The sequence below is a fragment of the Ahaetulla prasina genome, chromosome 7 (genome assembly GCF_028640845.1).
Source record: "Ahaetulla prasina isolate Xishuangbanna chromosome 7, ASM2864084v1, whole genome shotgun sequence".
NCBI lineage: Eukaryota > Metazoa > Chordata > Lepidosauria > Squamata > Colubridae > Ahaetulla > Ahaetulla prasina.
The window spans coordinates 38,177,615-38,196,019 of NC_080545.1; the positions used below are offsets into that span (position 1 = coordinate 38,177,615).

Sequence of the window (18,405 nt, forward strand, 5' to 3'; positions counted from 1 at the left end):
CACCATGAGCTGCCTGGCCAGTCCCATCTTCCAGAGCTCTAGTCACAGGACTGGCCATTGCTTATCCCAGAGCAGCTCCTTCACCTGGGTGCACCGCGGACCACCATTTTCTTGGTGGTGGTTGGTGACCGCTGCATTAAAGCACCCAAACTCTTCAAACGTTTCTATTAGTGATATCCTTATAAACCAAAATAGTTCCCTATTCTAAGTGTATATCTACCTTGTTTCTCTCTCTCTTTGTTGTGTGTTTCCATTGATGTCCTTGTCAAGAGGGGCAGCATGTAATATACAGCAGCTTCATCCTGGCATTCTGCCATCAATCAGGGAAGGGAGGAGGAGACAAATGGCTCATAAAGCTGTATACTCTTATTATGGGAAATTGGGAGGGGGGAATTGACAGTTGAGAAAGAACAGAGGGTTTTGGAATCTGATTCGTGCTGGTGCACTGGCATCTTCAAGGCCATTTGCCCTGAGAGTGGCATTTTACCAACCTAAATACTTCAGCATTTCCCAAAAATGTCAGCAGTGTCAGATTGGCTCCACATGGACAGACCACAGGGGAGGGCTAGCGGAAACCAGGAGTTTAGTTCTGTATTGGCGCTTGGGAATTTTAGATTCCTCTTGACCAATTAAATATAACATCCATGACAGCCCATTGTTCTTTGTAACCCAGGATAGGCTAATTAAGATGGTAGTATGATTGAATGAACTGTGAGAAACTTTAATTATTTTTATTAAATTCTATATATCTGTGAAAAACATTCAAATAATTATTTTAAATTCTATAACCGTATTATTTAGGAATCACTGTCATTCTGTAACTAGCACAATGGATAATATATTTTGAGGTTTATGTATCTGGAACAGTAGTATACATTAAGATCAGATTTGTATTGTGAATTCAGATCAATTCAGGTTAGATATCTGGAAAATCAGTTTAATTTTTTTAACTAATAAAATTACATCATTTGGACATTCAGTTTGATTAAGGGAAAAAATATTTTTTCCTGCATGCACAGAAGAGCTTCTAAATTATCAAATTGAAGTAAATTCAGTCTGATTTAGAAACACAGTCGAATTCAAACTGAATTTCCAATTAAAACTTCATTATTCAATGAAACAGATACTCTTATTGCCATAATCTCATTCTGTAGGGATAGGATACCATGTTTTGGAGGCAATGTGGGCAACTGAACTGCTGAAATATGGTGTTAATATTTTTTTAATAAATATTTTCCTTGAATAGGTGGCAACGTAACAACTGGGATGTTGATATTAAACTGACAAAAGAACATTATAGTATGGTAGGAGGTAACCTGGAAATCAATAATCCTGAGAAGTCAAGGGATGAAGGAACGTATGTTTGCATAGCATACAATATACATGGAACTATAAGGAGCCGGGAAGCAACTTTAAACTTTGGTTGTAAGTTGTCTTTATATAAACATTTACCTTTACACAAACTCTTTGAAATGGTGTTCAGTATATTTGGTATGTTAGACTGTGTTGTTTCTCCGTGTCAAATAATATATGGGGTATATGCATAATTTTCTATTTATTTGTTTATTTTGTCATGTTTATGTAGTATATAATTGTTGAAACGTTCCAAAGGCTGAAGATGATGAATCAGACTTTTTCCAGAATCAGTAACAAAGTTTATTGAAGAATCAACAGCATAAAGAATCCATAGAATCAACAGTAAACAATGTCCAGAATCAACAGCATCTTATTGAATATTACACAAAGTTTATATAGCTTTTCATATCTAGCTCAGCTTAGCTAACATATGTGTTACTTCATTATTGGCTAATAAATCTCCAAGGCACAATAATTGGTTAGTAATTACATCATTGGCTTTCGTGTGAATATGCGTGTATGCGCATGTGTGCAAAAGAGGTAAAAGCAACAAATATTTCAGGGTTACAATTTGTATCATCCTGTACCCTTGTATATGCTGGGAACGCTGCTTAAATGAGGTTTGTCATCCGAGATAAGAGCGTTGCCCTCATTCCAAAATATGTACATGATGATGAACAAAATGTTAACCCTTCATTTCCTCGCTTTTTATTTTTAATGAAGAGAAAATAGATTTTTCAATAGCACGGAACTGAATTGGATGCAAAGTAAGTGGAGGAGGCTTACGGAAAAGAGCAAAAAATGAAGGAATGCATTGCATAAAACAACCACAACTTATGAGAAGAACAATTACAATTGTACCATAGAAAAACATTTGTCTTAACCAGGACCAGTCAGGTAACCAGTTAGTTAACCAATCAAAAGGAGAAACATTTTTATGAACATCGTTTTCTATGTAAGTTTGCATATTAGCTAATTCATCCTCAATAGTTTTATTAAGCGAATGAAAATCCACAGCACAAGCACGTTGAGCAACCAATTTACAAAATTCACCTTGACGAGCAGTCTATAGCAAAAGTTGAAGTATATTTTGATTTAGTTCTTCAATTTCATTTTGCAAATCTCGAACAATTGCAGCAGTAGCATTTATAGATTTTTCTAATCAACATGTAAGTCCTAAAATAGAATGTCTATTTTCTTGAGCAATTATTCCTGAATATGATCCCAAGGTAATGACTCCAGTTATTGCTCCAGCAACTGCACGTCCATAGGTAGACAATGCAGAAAGTTGAGTGTCTATGATGACTTCATCAGAACATGATGGTCCCAAGGCTGCATGACGAGTACAAGTTGATGATTTGCCAGGAAAACCTATTTGTACTGGTAACAACAGATATCCAATTGCTGCACATTGATAGTTCTGAGGGTGTATATTTGTTGCATATTTGTCAGAGAAAAACCACATATTAGGATCTTTTAACTGCCATCCAGCACAGATAGATCCGACATTAGAAGAGTCACTGGCATTAAAAATAGGAAAATCATCAGGATACATATCAGGTGCAATATTAGAACCTTCTGATGTAACATCAGTAGTACCCCATAAACAAAATCTTTTAGTACAATGACTATAATTCCCCACTTTATCTAAAATGCGTTTTGCCTTTTGGCAATCAGACTAAGTACTAAGCCAATTACGATGAGCATGACAGCAAAAACATAAACCTTGAATAAATTGATTGATACGGAGATAACGCCATTTAACTAAATTAAGTTGATCTGGAGGCTTAGAAAATAGCCAAGAGGAAGAAAGATGCTGAAGTTGTGAAACAATGAACGTAGAAGAGGTAATTAGATTAGGAATAAAGACAGCTTGTCCAAAAGCCATAGGAGGTTCATAATATAAGGCTACATTATGACCATGAGTTAAAAACATAGATTGAGCATGACGAATCCAAAGGTTAGGGTTGAGAGAAAAGCAGGAGATGTTTCAGTAGTGGTAAAAACAGGAGGAGGAAAACAAAGGAAACAACATAAAAGAATAGTAACAGAATTTGCGGTTATGACAGCAAAAACTGCAGCTACAAGATTTTCTGGAGTTTGAAGTAAAGCTTTCTTTAGTTGTTATTGAGTTTCATAGGTAGTAGCTTTAACTTGACCCCAAGCCATGGCTGGAGGATGTAACCATGACCCCAGGTTATAAGTTGAGCAGGTCCATGCCAGGTAGGATCAGGAAGTTGACGATAGGATACCAGAGGTCGAGAGACAGGATCCTGAATATGAAAATGTAAGTTGACTGGAATTTCTGAAAAGGAATCTAAAAAGGTTAAGTAATTCCAAGCATAAAGAGCAATAGATATCAAATTTTGAATTTTTTGCAAATTGTATCGGCTAGATTCAGTTTTTACTAATTTAGTCAATGTAGCTTTAAATGTAGGATGAGCTCGCTCAATTACAGCTTGCCCTTGAGAGTTATAAGGAATGCCATGTTCCATTGTTGACAGAAAGAGGCAAATTCCTTAGTAATATATGCAGGACCGTTGTCTGTCTTCAATTGAGTCGGTCGGCCCATTGCAGAAAAGGCAGAAAGACAATGAGACACTGCATCAGAAGTGCGCTCATGTCGAGAAGTTACCCACAAAAAATGAGAATATGTGTCAATGGAAGCATGTAAATAAGAATAAGGTTTAAAATTAGGAAATTGTGTGACATCCATTTGCTAAATTTGATTAGCTTTTGTTCCTCAAGGATTTGCCCCCATAGGAAAGGGAACAGTAAATTGTTGACAAGAAGCACAGCCTCAAACAATATCACGAGCCTAAGAAAGAGGAGTATGAAATTGTTTAGCCAAAGATTTAGCATTTTGATGAAAATATGAGTGACTAGCAACAGGATCTGAGAAAAGCATTGTAACATTTTTTTAGAGCTTCATCAGCTTGTTGATTCCCTTCTGTTAGAGAATTCTGAAAAGGAGTGTGGCTGCGAATGTGCTCAACATATAAAGGACAAACACGTCCTTCCAAAATATGTTTTAGAAATAAAAATAAAGACAAGAGATTGACATCAAGAGAAGTTGCACAATAAGCACAAGGAAGAGATTGCATTGCAAGATATACATATTGTATATCAACAATTAAATTGAGAGGCTGTTCAGAAAACAAACGTAAAGCCAAAATAACAGCAGCCAACTCAGAACGTTGAGCAGATGTCTGGATTGAAGTGTATTTAGAAAACCATTGATGTCCATCTATCCAAATCACTACACCTCGAGTAGGTGATCCATCTGAAAACACTGTCAATGCTTCAGGAAGAGGAGAGTGAACAAAAACAGAAGAAAAAGAGAGATTTAATGTATTTGTAATAACTATTTGAGGATCTTTAGGCAAAGAATAGCTAATATCACCAAGATATTGAGAAAAAGCAATCTGATACGAGTCAGAGACAGTCATTAAATGTTCATGTTCCAGTTTAGTACGAGTGAAAGCAATACCATTCAAGTCTTGACCTATTAAGTGTAGAGCACCTCTCCGTGCCTTCATAATTAGTTAGTCTAAAGCTGACTGATAAGGAAAAATCTTTTGAGGAGGAGAAGCAGATAAATTTAACCATTCGTGAATGTGAATTGCCTTTTCAGTAAAGAGAGAATAAAGACAATCAGTAGGTAAAGGTGAAGTAGGAAGAATTGCTAGTCCCATAGCTGCAGAAGCTATTCGAGCAACATATTGCAGTTTAAGTTTGAGTTAGAATATCATGTAGACAATTCTTCTGTAAGGTGGTGAGAGACACCAAGTCTCCAGGATGCTTGGAACCTTTTAACAAAGAGAAAAGAGGTAACATTTCTTCTGTAGAGATTTGAAAATATGGAGTGATTAATTAATTATGCCTAACAATTTCTGCCATTGAACTAAAGTATATGAAGTTTGTACTTTCAGCTCAGGTAAGATAGGGGTAGAAGAAGATTATAAAACTTTATGCCTCAAATATGTGTAAGGTGCAGTGCGTTGTATTTTTTCAGGAGCTATATAGAGACTCCTGCTGGCCACAATGGCAGTCAATTTTTGTAACATTTGTTCTTCATCAAAATCTTGGCCAGCAATTAAGATATCATCCATATAATGATAGACTAAATAAGAAGGAAATTGATCACGGAAAGGTTGCAAAGCTTGATCCACAAAATATTGACATACCCTGTGGTAAAACACACCAATGATAGCATTTTGTGGGTTGACTATTATTTAACACAGGCACAGTAAAAGCAAATTTTTCTTTGTCCTGTGGCTGTAAAGGAATAGTAAAGAAACAATCTTTCAAATCAACAACCAGTAATTTATGAGATTGTGGGATTAAATTAGGATTTGGAAGACCACATTGTAAAGGACCCATAGGTTGAATACATTTATTCATCTGATGAAGATCATTCCATGGACTAGTGGAAGGCTCAATATGGCCAGCGATCAGTTGCTCCTGTACTAAGGAATGAAGAGCAATCAATTTTTCAGAAGATAAAGGCCATTGCTCAAGCCAAACAGGTGTAGATCAAATCCATTTAAGAGGAAAAGCCATCGTCTAAAACCAGATGAGTGTTGAGAAGAGAAAGAAGTCCCTGTCCCCATATATTAGTATGAATATCCCTATAGAAAGAGAGGTAAAGCCAAAACCAGAATCACCACGATGCCCTGTGCCAGAAGCAGGAACCTCATATGTAAGAAAAAGAAGTTGTGCCATAGAAGAGCCTTTAGAGAGAAGTTGTGGAATATTAACCCAGATTTGCATAAGAATAACCCCAGTATAGTCAGAATCAATAACTCCTGGAACCACAAAACAGCCCAATTTATGAGCAGAAGTACCATAGGGAATAGGACCAGTGCACTGAGAATGCACAATTTTAACTTCTAAAGGAAACTTAAAATCCAAATCTTCCTGAGTAATTAAATCAACCCCAGCACTACTGGCTGTGGCTAGGGCTGCACAAGAGAGGGGGGTAGTGTTACGGGAAAGGCATGCTTTGTTTTCTCCATTGGCAAGTTTCCCAAGCGAAAACTTAATGCCTTCTAACAAACCCTTTATAAAATTTCCACTAACTCCATAATCTGTAACAGCTCGCTTCAACTCCGGTAAAATTTGATATGGCAAACCCTCCCATTCTGCTATTTGTTGACAAGGCCCTGGATGATATTGAACAGGACATACAGTCAACAATTCAGCTGACTCTTTCCCAGAGATAGCAACAACTTTCTTATAAGTTTCTACCATCTTCTGAAAAGAAGATTGTGAAACAATGTCAGGAGAAGATTTTTGTGGCTTTTGTCCAGTATCGTTAGGAGCAGAAGATAATAATTCAGACACCAGAGGAAGCACAACAGCAGTGGAATACTGAGGCAAAGGAGGTGATAAAAGAGAAACTTCCTTATGACCAAATGTTTCTACAGCATAGCGACATAAATGCCAAACTTGCAAAATTTCTATCTCTGCCTGTGGCTCTGAATGCAAAACTGTTCCAGTTTTCTCCCAATCTGACAATTTTAAAGAGCCTTTTTCAGGATACCACGAACATTTTAAAGCAATCTCTTGAACCAGCCGAAAGAGAGCTCGCTGTGAAACAAATGTTTCATTTTTCTTAAGAAGATAAACTAACTTCTCTGCATGCTTTATCTGTCCCTGAGAAAGCGAAGACCCCATACTCACAGAAACCAAAAAATGGTTGAAGAAGCCTGAAGGCTGCGCACCTGTCCTTGCCGGACGAAGTAAGGAGTTCCTGTTTCGGGGCGCCAATTGTTGAAACATTCCAAAGGCTGCAGATGATGAATCAGACTTTTTCCAGAATCAATAACAAAGTTTATTGAAGAATCAACAGCATAAAGAATCCATAGAATCAACAGTAAGCAATGTCCAGAATCAACAGCATCTTATTGAATATTACACAAAGTTTATATAGCTTTTCATATCTAGCTCAGCTTAGCTAACGTATGTGTTACTTTATTATTGGCTAATAAATCTCCAAGGCACAATAATTGGTTAGTAATTACATCATTGGCTTTCGTGTGAATATGCATGTATGCACATGTGTGCAAAAGAGGTAAAAGCAACAAATATTTCAGGGTTACAATTTGTATCATCCTGTATCCTTGTATATGCTGGGAACGCTGCTTGCCATCCGAGATAAGAGCGTTGCCCTCATTCCAAAATATGTACATGATGATGAACAAAATGTTAACCCTTCATATAATGGAGGTGGTGACACTTTGAGAGCTGTATGCAACAAAATTTCATTTTAATGTATGCCAGTTAGTGTACATTCAAAGTGACAATTAAGTTATTCTAAGTCTAAGTCTACTGACTTAATTTAGTTTGACTTATTGTCATTACCCATGCTGATTGAGACAGTATGAAAGAGACACCTTCTCTAAACATAATCACTAATTTTTAAAAAATTTTTTTTACTGTGATTAGAGTGAGAAAAATGAGTGAATAGGAATGGATCAATTTCTTCTAGATCAGGGGTCATCAACCTGCGGGTCTGGAGCTGCATGTGGCTCTTTCATCCCTCTGCTGTGGCTCCCTGTCACTCAAAATATCACTCACAGCTGCTAATGTGTGACACTTGCTGGCATGTGATTTATTGATCTTTTCAACACCCAGTAGGCCAACCATGGATAAATCCAAGAAAAGAAAAGTTTCAGAAGAAAAAACAACATTTAATTCAACTACATATGTTAGTTTTGTGGCCACTCAAGAAATAGTCAGGCACGGGAAGGGTTTTGTGGCTCCTGTTGTTTTTTTTTCTCTGGGAATCCGGTCCAAATGGCTCTTTGAGTGTTTAAAGTTGCAGACCCCTGTTCTAGATGAAAAATATTTGTGAACATTTATTATATCTTCTAGTTAAACCTCTCTGCTTATATGTAATGATGAATTTTATCAGTGCTGGTTGATTACATAGCAGTTTATTGAAACAAACCTCATGCTTCTATAAAAGAGTAGATACCAAAATAATGGTATTTTTGCAACATGACTTTAATAAAAAACATCTTATTTCAGTTTTTTATTAAAACTGAAAAACTTTTTTTTTTAATTTCATTTTGTCACAACAGTATACACAAACATCAACATAAAACAACAACACATCATATAAGAAATATATAGAAATAGAAATTTAGAAATAGAATTTTTATTGGCCAAGTGTGATTGGACACACAAGGAATTTGTCTTGGTGCATATGCTCTCAGTGTACATAAAAGAAAAGATACGTTCATCAAGGTACAACATTTACAACACAATTGATGATCAATATATCAATATAAATCATAAGGATTGCCAGCAACAAGTTATAGTCATACAGTCATAAGTGGAAAGAGATTGGCGATGGGAACTATGAAACGATTAATAGTAGTGCAGATTCAGTAAATAGTCTGACAGTGTTGAGGGAATTATTTGTTTAGCAGAGTGATGGCCTTCGGGAAAAAACTGTTCTTGTGTCTAGTTGTTCTGGTGTGCAATGCTCTATAGCGTCGTTTTGAGGGTAGGAGTTGAAACAGTTTATGTCCAGGATGCGAGGGATCTGCAAATATTTTCACGGCCCTGTTCTTGATTCGTGCAGTATACAGGTCCTCAATGGAAGGCAAGTTGGTAGCAATTATTTTTTCTGCAGTTCTAATTATCCTTTGAAGTCTGTTTTTCTTGTTGGGTTGCAGATCCGAACCAGACAGTTATAGAGGTGCAAATGACAGACTCAATAATTCCTCTGTAGAATTGGATCAGCAGCTCCTTGGGCAGTTTGAGCTTACTGAGTTGGCGCAGAAAGAACATATATATATATATATATATATATATATATATATATATATATATATATATATATATATATATATATATATATATATATATATATATATATATATATATATATATATATATATAGAATATATATATATATATAAGCAAAAGAATGCAATAACTATGTTAATTTGATATAATGAAAGGGAGCAATAGGACAGTAGGACAGGAACGGTAGGCGTTAGGATCATTCTCACAACTTTCTAGTGCAAAGATACTGCCAATCATTGGTGGAAAACATGTCTTCATGATATATCCCTGCTTTCTTACTAACCTATTGACTCAAGGTATGGTTTTGTTTCCATCCACAAAAGTAGATCTCTCATGAAGTCATGTTTGGACTCCTGATGTTGGAATTCAACTTTCCCTGTCTGGATTTGAAGCTGTGAATTTGTTAACTGTGAGGATAATGGGTTTGGTTACAGATTAACAGAATTGGAAGGGATCTTGTAGGTCATCTAGTCCAACCCCCGCCCCCTGCCCAAGCAGGAGACCCCACACCATTTCTGACAGATGGCAGTCCAGTCTCTTCTTGAAAGCTTCCAGTGGAAATTTCGAAATTTTGGACCTTTGGAAAATAGGTTGATCCCCCTCCTCTCTGTGGCAGCCCCTCAAATACTGGAACACTGCTATCATGTCTCCCCTGGTCCTTCTCTTCACTAGACTAGCCATGCCCAGTTCCTGCAACCTTTCATCATATGTTTTAGCCTCCAGTACCCTAATCATCTTGATTGCTCTTCTTTGCACTCTTTCTAGTTTCAACATCTTTTTTATAGTGTGGTGACCAAAACTGGATGCAATATTCTAGGTGTAGTCATACTAAGGCTTTATAGAGTGATATTAGTACCTCACTTGTTATTGATTGTATCCCTCTGTTAATGCAATTTAGGATTGCATTGGCTTTTTTGGGTGCCACCTCACATTGTTGGCTCATATTTAATTGGCTGTCCACTAAGACTCCAAGATCCTCTCTGCCAAGATCCCTCTCTGCTAATAGTTACTGCTATTAAGCCTGGTTTCACCCAGTCTATATATGTACTTTTGATTTTTCTTGCCTAAGACTTTACTTTTCTCTACATTGAATTTCATTTTGTTAGATAGGGCCCAGTGTTCAAGTCTGTCAAGATCCATCTGGATCTTGCAGCTATCATCTAAGGTGTTGGCTATTCCTGTCAGCTATTCTATCATCTGCAAATTTGGTAAGTTCCCCTTCTATTCCCTCATCTAAGTCCTTTATGAAAATATTGAAAAGTACTGCGCCTAAGACAGAACCTTGTGGTACCCCCTGCTTACTTCCCTCCATGTAGATGTAATACCATTAAGGACTACTCATTGAGTATGGTTTGTCAGCCAGTTACAAATCCATCTGATGGTGATGCTATCTATCCCACTTTTTTCTAGTTTACTAAGAAGTAGGTTGTGGTCTACTTTGTCAAATGCCTTGCAGAAGTCTAAATATACTACGTCCACAGCATTTCACTGATCTACTAATTTAGTCACTATGTTGAAGAATGAAATAGAATAGAATAGAATAGAATTTTTTATTGGCCAAGTGTGATTGAACACACAAGGAATTTGTCTTGGTGCATATGCTCTCAGTGTACATAAAAGAAAAGATACGTTCATCAAGGTACAACATTTACAACACAATTGATGATCAATATATCAATATAAATCATAAGGATTGCCAGCAACAAAGTTACAGTCATACAGTCATAAGTGGAAAGAGAATGATGATGGGAACTATGAGAAGATTAATAGTAGTGCAGATTTAGTAAATAGTTTGACAGTGTTGAGGGAATTATTTGGTTAGCAGAGTGATGGCCTTCGGGAAAAAACTGTTCTTGTGTCTAATTGTTCTGGTGTGCAATGCTCTATAGCGTCGTTTTGAGGATAGGAGTTGAAACAGTTTATATCCTGGATGTGAGGGATCTGTAAATATTTTCACGGCCCTCTTCTTGATTCGTGCAGTATACAGGTCCTCAATGGAAGGCAGGTTGGTAAGATTGGTTTGGCATGATCTGTTTTTAACAAATCTGTGCTGGCTTCTAGTTATTACTTTAATCATTTCTAGATGGTGGCAGATATGTTTTTTGATAATTTTTCCCAGTATTTTTGTATGTTTCTATACAGCATTCCTCCTACTGAAGTAACAGGTGTGGAAATTTTCTATTTATTGCAGCACTACTGAATTATGTAATTCCCAGCATTTGTGGAAAGTGGCTTTTTTAAAAGCAAAGTCTTTCAGCTACACACTATTTCTCTGCATTATTGAGTGAAGGCAGCAATACTGCTGGCCTTGTTACTGAGACAAAGCAAAAAAAATGTGTGTGTGTCTGTATGATTTTTTTTAGTGACATACTTTTCTATAGCTCAAGGAGAGGAGGAGAGCATATTATCAGTGCTGTGTAAATGAGGCCTTAATTTCCACTTCAGTGCTACCAAGCAGAGAATTAGAATTCTTTATTGGCCAAATGTGATTAGTCACACGGAATGTGTCTCCTGTGCATAAGCTCTCAGTATACATACAACAATAATGATCGATCTTTTATCATAGTCATTGTAAAAATATGTTCATCATAAAACATTAGATACAACACTTAGTGATAGTCATTAATAGCAGTTTGCATTTAAAATAGCTAAATCTAAATGAATAAATAAACATGAGATTTAGAAAGAACAAGAACAAATAAAATAAAATAAAATAATATTGTTATCCTCATAAAAAGTTTTACTAAGAGAATTATCTTTTTCTACATGCCTATGGACTCCAGGTAAATCAATAACAGAAAAATACCATTGTAAATTTATAACAGAATTTTTTACTTGGTAAGATACTTATAGTATTGCAATAGCATGCCAAGCCCTATCAAACATAAATTAATGAGCTAATGTATAGATATATTTATTCACACAAATCTCCGTTACATGGGTAAAAGAGGTGAACCTAATTTAAATATACTGTTATGTTTTTCCTCCATAGATCCATTGCAGCTCCCTGCTTGCAATAGTTCTGTAATTTTGTAATATTAAGTAGCATAATAGAAATTCATTTATGAAAAATGTTTATTTGCTTGTTCAGCAATAACTGAAATGATAGGCTATTTCCTTTTCTTTCTTGTTTTGATTACATATTATTACTTATTTTGAAGACATTAACAGTGTTTGTGCACTGTAGCACTTTATGCACTTCTTTAAAAAAAGAATAGAAAATATTTATATTGAAAAGTTATCATTTTCCCTATAGCATAAATGCAATGTTTTGATTATTGTGAATGATTCCAAATATAGGTGTAATCCTTAAGACTACTATTAATATTAAAGTCATAATTACTTAATCAAAGACTTTGGCATAATTAAAATGAATTGAAATATTTCAAATTTAATTCCGTATGCATTAATGCACATATGACCCACCTCAGGTTTTTGCAACCTATGTTTTTTTGCAAAAGCAATCCCACTTTAGTCTCATTCTTGGAAAGTGAAGAAAAAGCCAAGAAATATAGTTGCATTTTTTCTTTTAGAACATTTTTTCTGTTTGTTTAGTTTGGTGAATAGAGATAAAAAGACGAGAACTTTCAAAGACTGATGTCATTATTATCAATTAATAAAATGGAAGACACTTTCAAAGCAGGCTTGATTCCTCATGACTGTATGGGTAGTCAATTCTCTGAGAAGCATTTGTGAGTTGCTTTTTTTCACAATTTTATTTTATTTTTAATTTTCCCATTTAGTCTGTAGCCCTGATTATCTTGCACATGTTAAGTAAACCCACATTTCTTGGCTTCTAAACAATACCTTAGCAAACTTTAAAATCTAGCAGTGGTGGCTAAATAGTATGAAATAATTGATGGATATTTGTTAAAATAGTTTGGTGTTTAGTATAATCTCACAGACTATCTTCATCCATCTTTTAATTTCTGGGCTTTCATGAACTGTTCCTTTCTAGATAAGCCAATAAAGTTCTTTTGGAACCTTAAATTCACCTTAATCTTATTTTCTGCCCACCTTTTATTGAATCTTAAATTTAAGATGATTTGCTTTTCAGCCCAAACATAAATTAATACTAGAGTATTGAATTGTCAGCCTTGCAATTTTATCCATGTTCCAATATTGTATCTTGAAATTGGCTTTTTATCTGCTCAGTAATATAAGTGCTGATCCCTGTAAAACAATTTCCTGAATAGATATCTTGAATGTTTTTACAGCCCTATATAACACTGAGACAATAATCTCTATGTTTGTGAAATGTTTGCTTCCATTATTAGCAAGAATTCTCCAGTTTGACCTCAAAAAAATAAGTATGAGGTTACAAACACTCCTTAGAATATAAAGGCATCAACTTCTATTATGACACACATAGATATTGGGAGATGTTATTTTTTGTAGATAAATTGGATGTTAATATGAGAGACATTCTTCTTGATATTGTTATTTAATCAAATCTTTTTATTTTATATATCTATCTATATCTATCTATCTATCATCTATCTATCATCTATATATCTATATCTGTATGTATGTATGTATGTATTATCTTGCATAGATTTATATCCTTTTCCTCCGGAAGAGAGACATGCAGTAAAAGTACGAGAAGGTGTAGGTGCTGTTCTTCTCTGTGATCCCCCATCTCATTATCCAGGTAATTAAATTTATATATTTCAGTTTCAATTGGAACAATGACATAAGAATTAATATAATTAGACTAGTATTAATGTTGACTGTGACATAAGTTACCTAAGCCTCTTGAACCTTATAAAAAAAGGAGTTGTTCTTGCTTGACATGTGAAAATAAAATTCCTTACATTATGGTTGTCTTCCTTCAGATTATAAAGATTATAAAGTAATTGAATCTGTTTACTATTATAAGATTTGATTGTTCAATGTTGAAAACAGATGAAAACTTTCAGAGAAATACTGTATTATATTTATTTATTTATTTGTCAAACACAACAGTATATATAAGTATAAGCGTGAAATAACCATACGAATTGGATACAATCAAAGGGAACATTAGGACAGGAACGGTAGGCACACTGGTGCTCTTATGCACGCCCCTTTCAGACCTCTTAGGAATGGGGTGAGATCAATAGTAGATAATCTTTGGTTAAAGCTTCGGGGATTTTGGGAAGAGACCACAGAATCAGGTAGTGCATTCCAGGCATTAACAACTCTGTTACTGAAGTCATATTTTCTACAATCAAGATTGGAGCAGTTCACATTAAGTTTATATCTATTGTGCGCTCATGTATTGTTGTGATTGAAGCTGAAGTAGTCTTCGACAGGAAGGACATTGTAGCTGTTCTGTCCCCTCTCGCCTCAGTCCGGGAGACACGAGCAATGACTTAATCAGCTGGCAACTATCAGCTCTGGCAGCAAACTAGCGAGCGTCTGCCAAGTGTCTCTGTTATCTCTCTTGATGCCGATGAGTCAACCAGGAAGCCAGGAACAAACAGTACTTCAGCTCTAGTTCTCTCCCTCTAAGCAGTTGATTTGCTCGCCACGAAGTGGTATAGCAGCCCTTGCTGCTTTTATATCCTGTGGGGTGTGGCTCCATGACTCAGCACTTCCTAGGCCTGCCCCACCCCTGCTTCTGTTGTTCCCACTTCTCCTGCCTACGAAACCTAGGGTCCAGCCAGGCCTGATTGCCATCAGCCGGGTCTGGAGGCATGGCCTGGGGGGTGGAAAGAGTCAGGGGACGGAGGCCTCGTTATCTCCTCCACCTGGCCTGCCTCTGGCTCCTGGAGTTGAGCCAGGGAAGCCGGTGGTTCAGAGGTAAGTCCTGATGGCCCTTCCCCCTCACTTTCCCGAGTCACTTTCTGGCAGGGGCCCCGGCTCGGGGGGTGCAGACACAACAGTAGCAAATTATTTTATGAGTTATACACAGGTCATGCTGAAGGCATTTTACAAATGGAAATCAGTTTTTTCAGGTATATATTTAATGTATTCTGTACAGGTAATCCCCAAGTTATGACCGTTCCCTTAGTGAATGTTCGAAGTTACATGATTAGCGCCCCCTAATGTTTATAAACAAGCCCTGAAATTATGAATATTGCAGCACTACTGCAGTTGTTCACCCTTATGAACGACCACAGAGGCTCTGCAACATTTGCTCCACCTATTTCCCCCCTCCTGGCTGGGTCTTCACAGGCACTTTACCTGTGGAGACTCTACGTTGAGAAGATCTCCTCTCTGTTACTCTTTCTTTGCCTGCTTCATTACTTCAGGCTTTCAGTGCATTAGCAGAGAACAAAGGACTAACGTAGTGCGAGATCAGTAGTGCAAGATCTCGTGCTACTGATCTTGTGTGATCTTGCACTTTAGGCCTCTATTCTCTGTGAATTGAGTCCTGGACATTTGCAAATAGATGGAAGGCTTTCCTTCAGGCTTTCCTTCTGTTTGCCATTTCCTTGCCAAAGCCTGCAGGGAAATTGCATTCCTTTGGCAGCTCTTTGCAAAAAGCTTTTGGTGGCATCAGCAGAGCTTGGGAGGAGTGGGCGCATCCCCCTGAAGCTATTCCTCCAGGCAAAGGCTTTTTGAAAAGGACTGGTAAAGCCTAAAGGGATGCAATCCTCAAGCGCTTTGGTGATGAGAAAGGAGGCATGGAGGACTGTGTGCGGTCTTTTGGACCTCCTTTCTCACCAGCAATCCACTTGACAAGGCCTCTGGTGATGAAAAAGGAGCCCGGGCCTCCTTTTTCATCACTGGAGGCCTCATCAAGCCCTTGGCTGATGAGAAAGGAGGAAGAAGGCAAAGAAACAAGCTGGAGGGGAGACAGATCTTCATAAAGTAAAACACACAGCACAGCAGGATAGGAGGAAGGAATTGTGGGGACCCCAGGGAAAGGAGAATGAGTTATCTGTGGGTTGGGGGAGGCCTTGAAGTAGGTGGCCTATTCTATCACTAGGCCCCCCATGGCCTTTCCCACCCCGAGATACCTCAAGTGCACTTAACGAGCTGCACATTCAATTATCGAATACATGGGTGAAAGGAGGGAGTGAAGGTTCAAGGTACAAAATTCATTCCCACGAACCTTGGGTTACGAATAGAATGGGCAGGCTCCATTAAATTCGTAACTCAAGGACTACCTGTACTGTTCCCTAGCCTAAGCCTACAGTATGCATAAATAGAGGTCACATATCAGTGTTTGTTAAACTTGACAATTTAAGAAATGTGGTCTTTAATGCCCACTTACTGTCATTTATATAGCATGGAGTGATAAGTAAATGAAGAAAAGTTGTTCCAAAGTTCTAACAGCTGTCCCCTTGCAGTCATGTGATCTCATTTTGGGCATACAGTAACCAGTCCCCATTTATAGCTTTTTGCAATATCCCATGGTCATGTTTTTTACAACATTGATGCTGATAACTGTCATTTACTTCTCGGTTTTTCTTTTTTTTGCAAAAATGATCCATTGCAAACAATGGCTTCACTTATCAACCACAGTATTTGCATAATGCAATAAAGGTAGTAAAATTGGGTTGGTTGTGTCAGTGGTCTGCTTTATGACCATCACAACTTATGATCCTAATGGGCAGGCTCCATTACAGTTGTAAATTGAGTACTATCTGTATAACCAAGAGCACTGATATTACTTATCAGCACAGATATTATCCCTGATCCAAGACTAACCAGTGCTTATCTTGTTTAGCTTCTAACAAAATTAGCTAGGTGTTACCATATCATTAAACAATAGCTTCATCTCTATTAATAAATGTTAAATACATTTTTCTATCTCTAGATGATCTAAGTTATCGCTGGTTTCTGAATGATTTCCCAGAATTCATTACTTTGGATAAACGGCGATATGTGTCACAAACAAATGGTAATCTTTACATTGCCAAAGTTGAACCTTCTGATAAAGGCAACTATTCATGCTGTGTGACTAGTAATTCAATTACTAAGAGTGTATTCAGCAGTTTCATTTCACTTATTCCTCAAGCAGATCGTAAGTATTCCTTAAAAGTCTTACAGTATATCAGATGTTCTTAAATAATGTCTCCTTTCCTTTTGTACACTATCCAGTTCAGTAAAACAGTATATGAAAGAAATGTTTAGCTTAAATTCTCTTTTTTGCTTGTTTTTTATTTCTGAATTTTAGATTTTACACCTTATATCATGAATCCAACTGTTTTGTTTTTGTTATCCAAAACATACTCTTATTCAGTCTCTTTCTCTGTGTGTATGTGTGCGTGTGAAACAGAGAGAGAGACACACACAGAGAGACAGAGAGAGAACACAACAGTTGTAAATAATCAGGGAGCCAAGTTTGACTACGGCTTACTTTCAAATTTAACTCACTTGCTTGACTGAATAATGTTTGTCTCAGAAATGTATGATATAAAACATGTAAGCTATAAAAAATAGAAATATAGAAAAGGATATGAAACAGACATTGCTTTTCCCATGTTTGGAAAATCAAATGTGAGTATGTTTACATTTTTGACATGTGGCGTGACAGGAAGCAATATTAACTTTCTCAAAACAATTTTTGGTTAACTGGTAAGAAATAGATTATGTAAATATTAAATGAAATATTGGGATTTGATCTATTTTAAAGTTTTTCATATTCTGTTCTGGTTAAATATTTCAACTTGTACATTATATGAATTTATGCAAGTTATCAAAAAAGCAGTTAGAATTTCTGTAATCACTTAGCCTCCAGTGTTGTCCAGATTTTTATGGCCCAGGTGAGGTAATGGTATTTTATGACAAGTTAAATCCATTCTTAGCTGATAGAATAAATGTGTGTGATCCTTTCTTCCTGCTTCCTACAACTGTTTTATTTTAGAAATGCATCTCTAGTCACACTCTCTATAAGTTTTTTTAAGGAAATAAACTTTTCAAATGTTATATGTTATATTCATTTTATAGCAAACTATTTTATTGTTTTTTTCTTATTAGGGTCAAAAGGCTATGTGCCAGATATCAGAGTGAAGTTCAAAGATACATATGCACTTTTAGGACAAAATGTGACACTAGAATGCTTTGCGCTTGGAAAGTACGTATGCTTGAATTTAGTGATACACATGGCGAAATGTGATCTATTTTGGTCAGCTTTGTTCTGCTATCAGAAGCAATCCCAAAACAAGAATTTGAAAGCGTTCTCAGTGCCTCCTATCACTCATTCTTTGCACTATATACAAATGCACAAAGTCTGGGGAACAGATAGACAGATTAACAGAGTTGGAAGGGACCTTATAGGTCATTTAGTCCAAC

At 36.5% G+C, this 18,405-nt stretch overlaps 1 protein-coding gene across 2 annotated transcripts in view; it reads left to right on the forward strand.

Annotated features, from left to right (window-relative positions):
* CNTN1 (contactin 1) overlaps positions 1–18,405 on the forward strand; it is a 423,340-nt gene that overhangs the window by 242,786 nt on the left and 162,149 nt on the right. For both annotated transcript variants that reach the window (XM_058191827.1, XM_058191828.1), the window contains exons 6-9: positions 1,247–1,425; positions 13,733–13,828; positions 16,928–17,134; positions 18,091–18,187. In XM_058191827.1, coding sequence (XP_058047810.1) covers positions 1,247–1,425; positions 13,733–13,828; positions 16,928–17,134; positions 18,091–18,187 — 579 coding nt within the window. The remainder of the gene's footprint in view (positions 1–1,246; positions 1,426–13,732; positions 13,829–16,927; positions 17,135–18,090; positions 18,188–18,405) is intronic.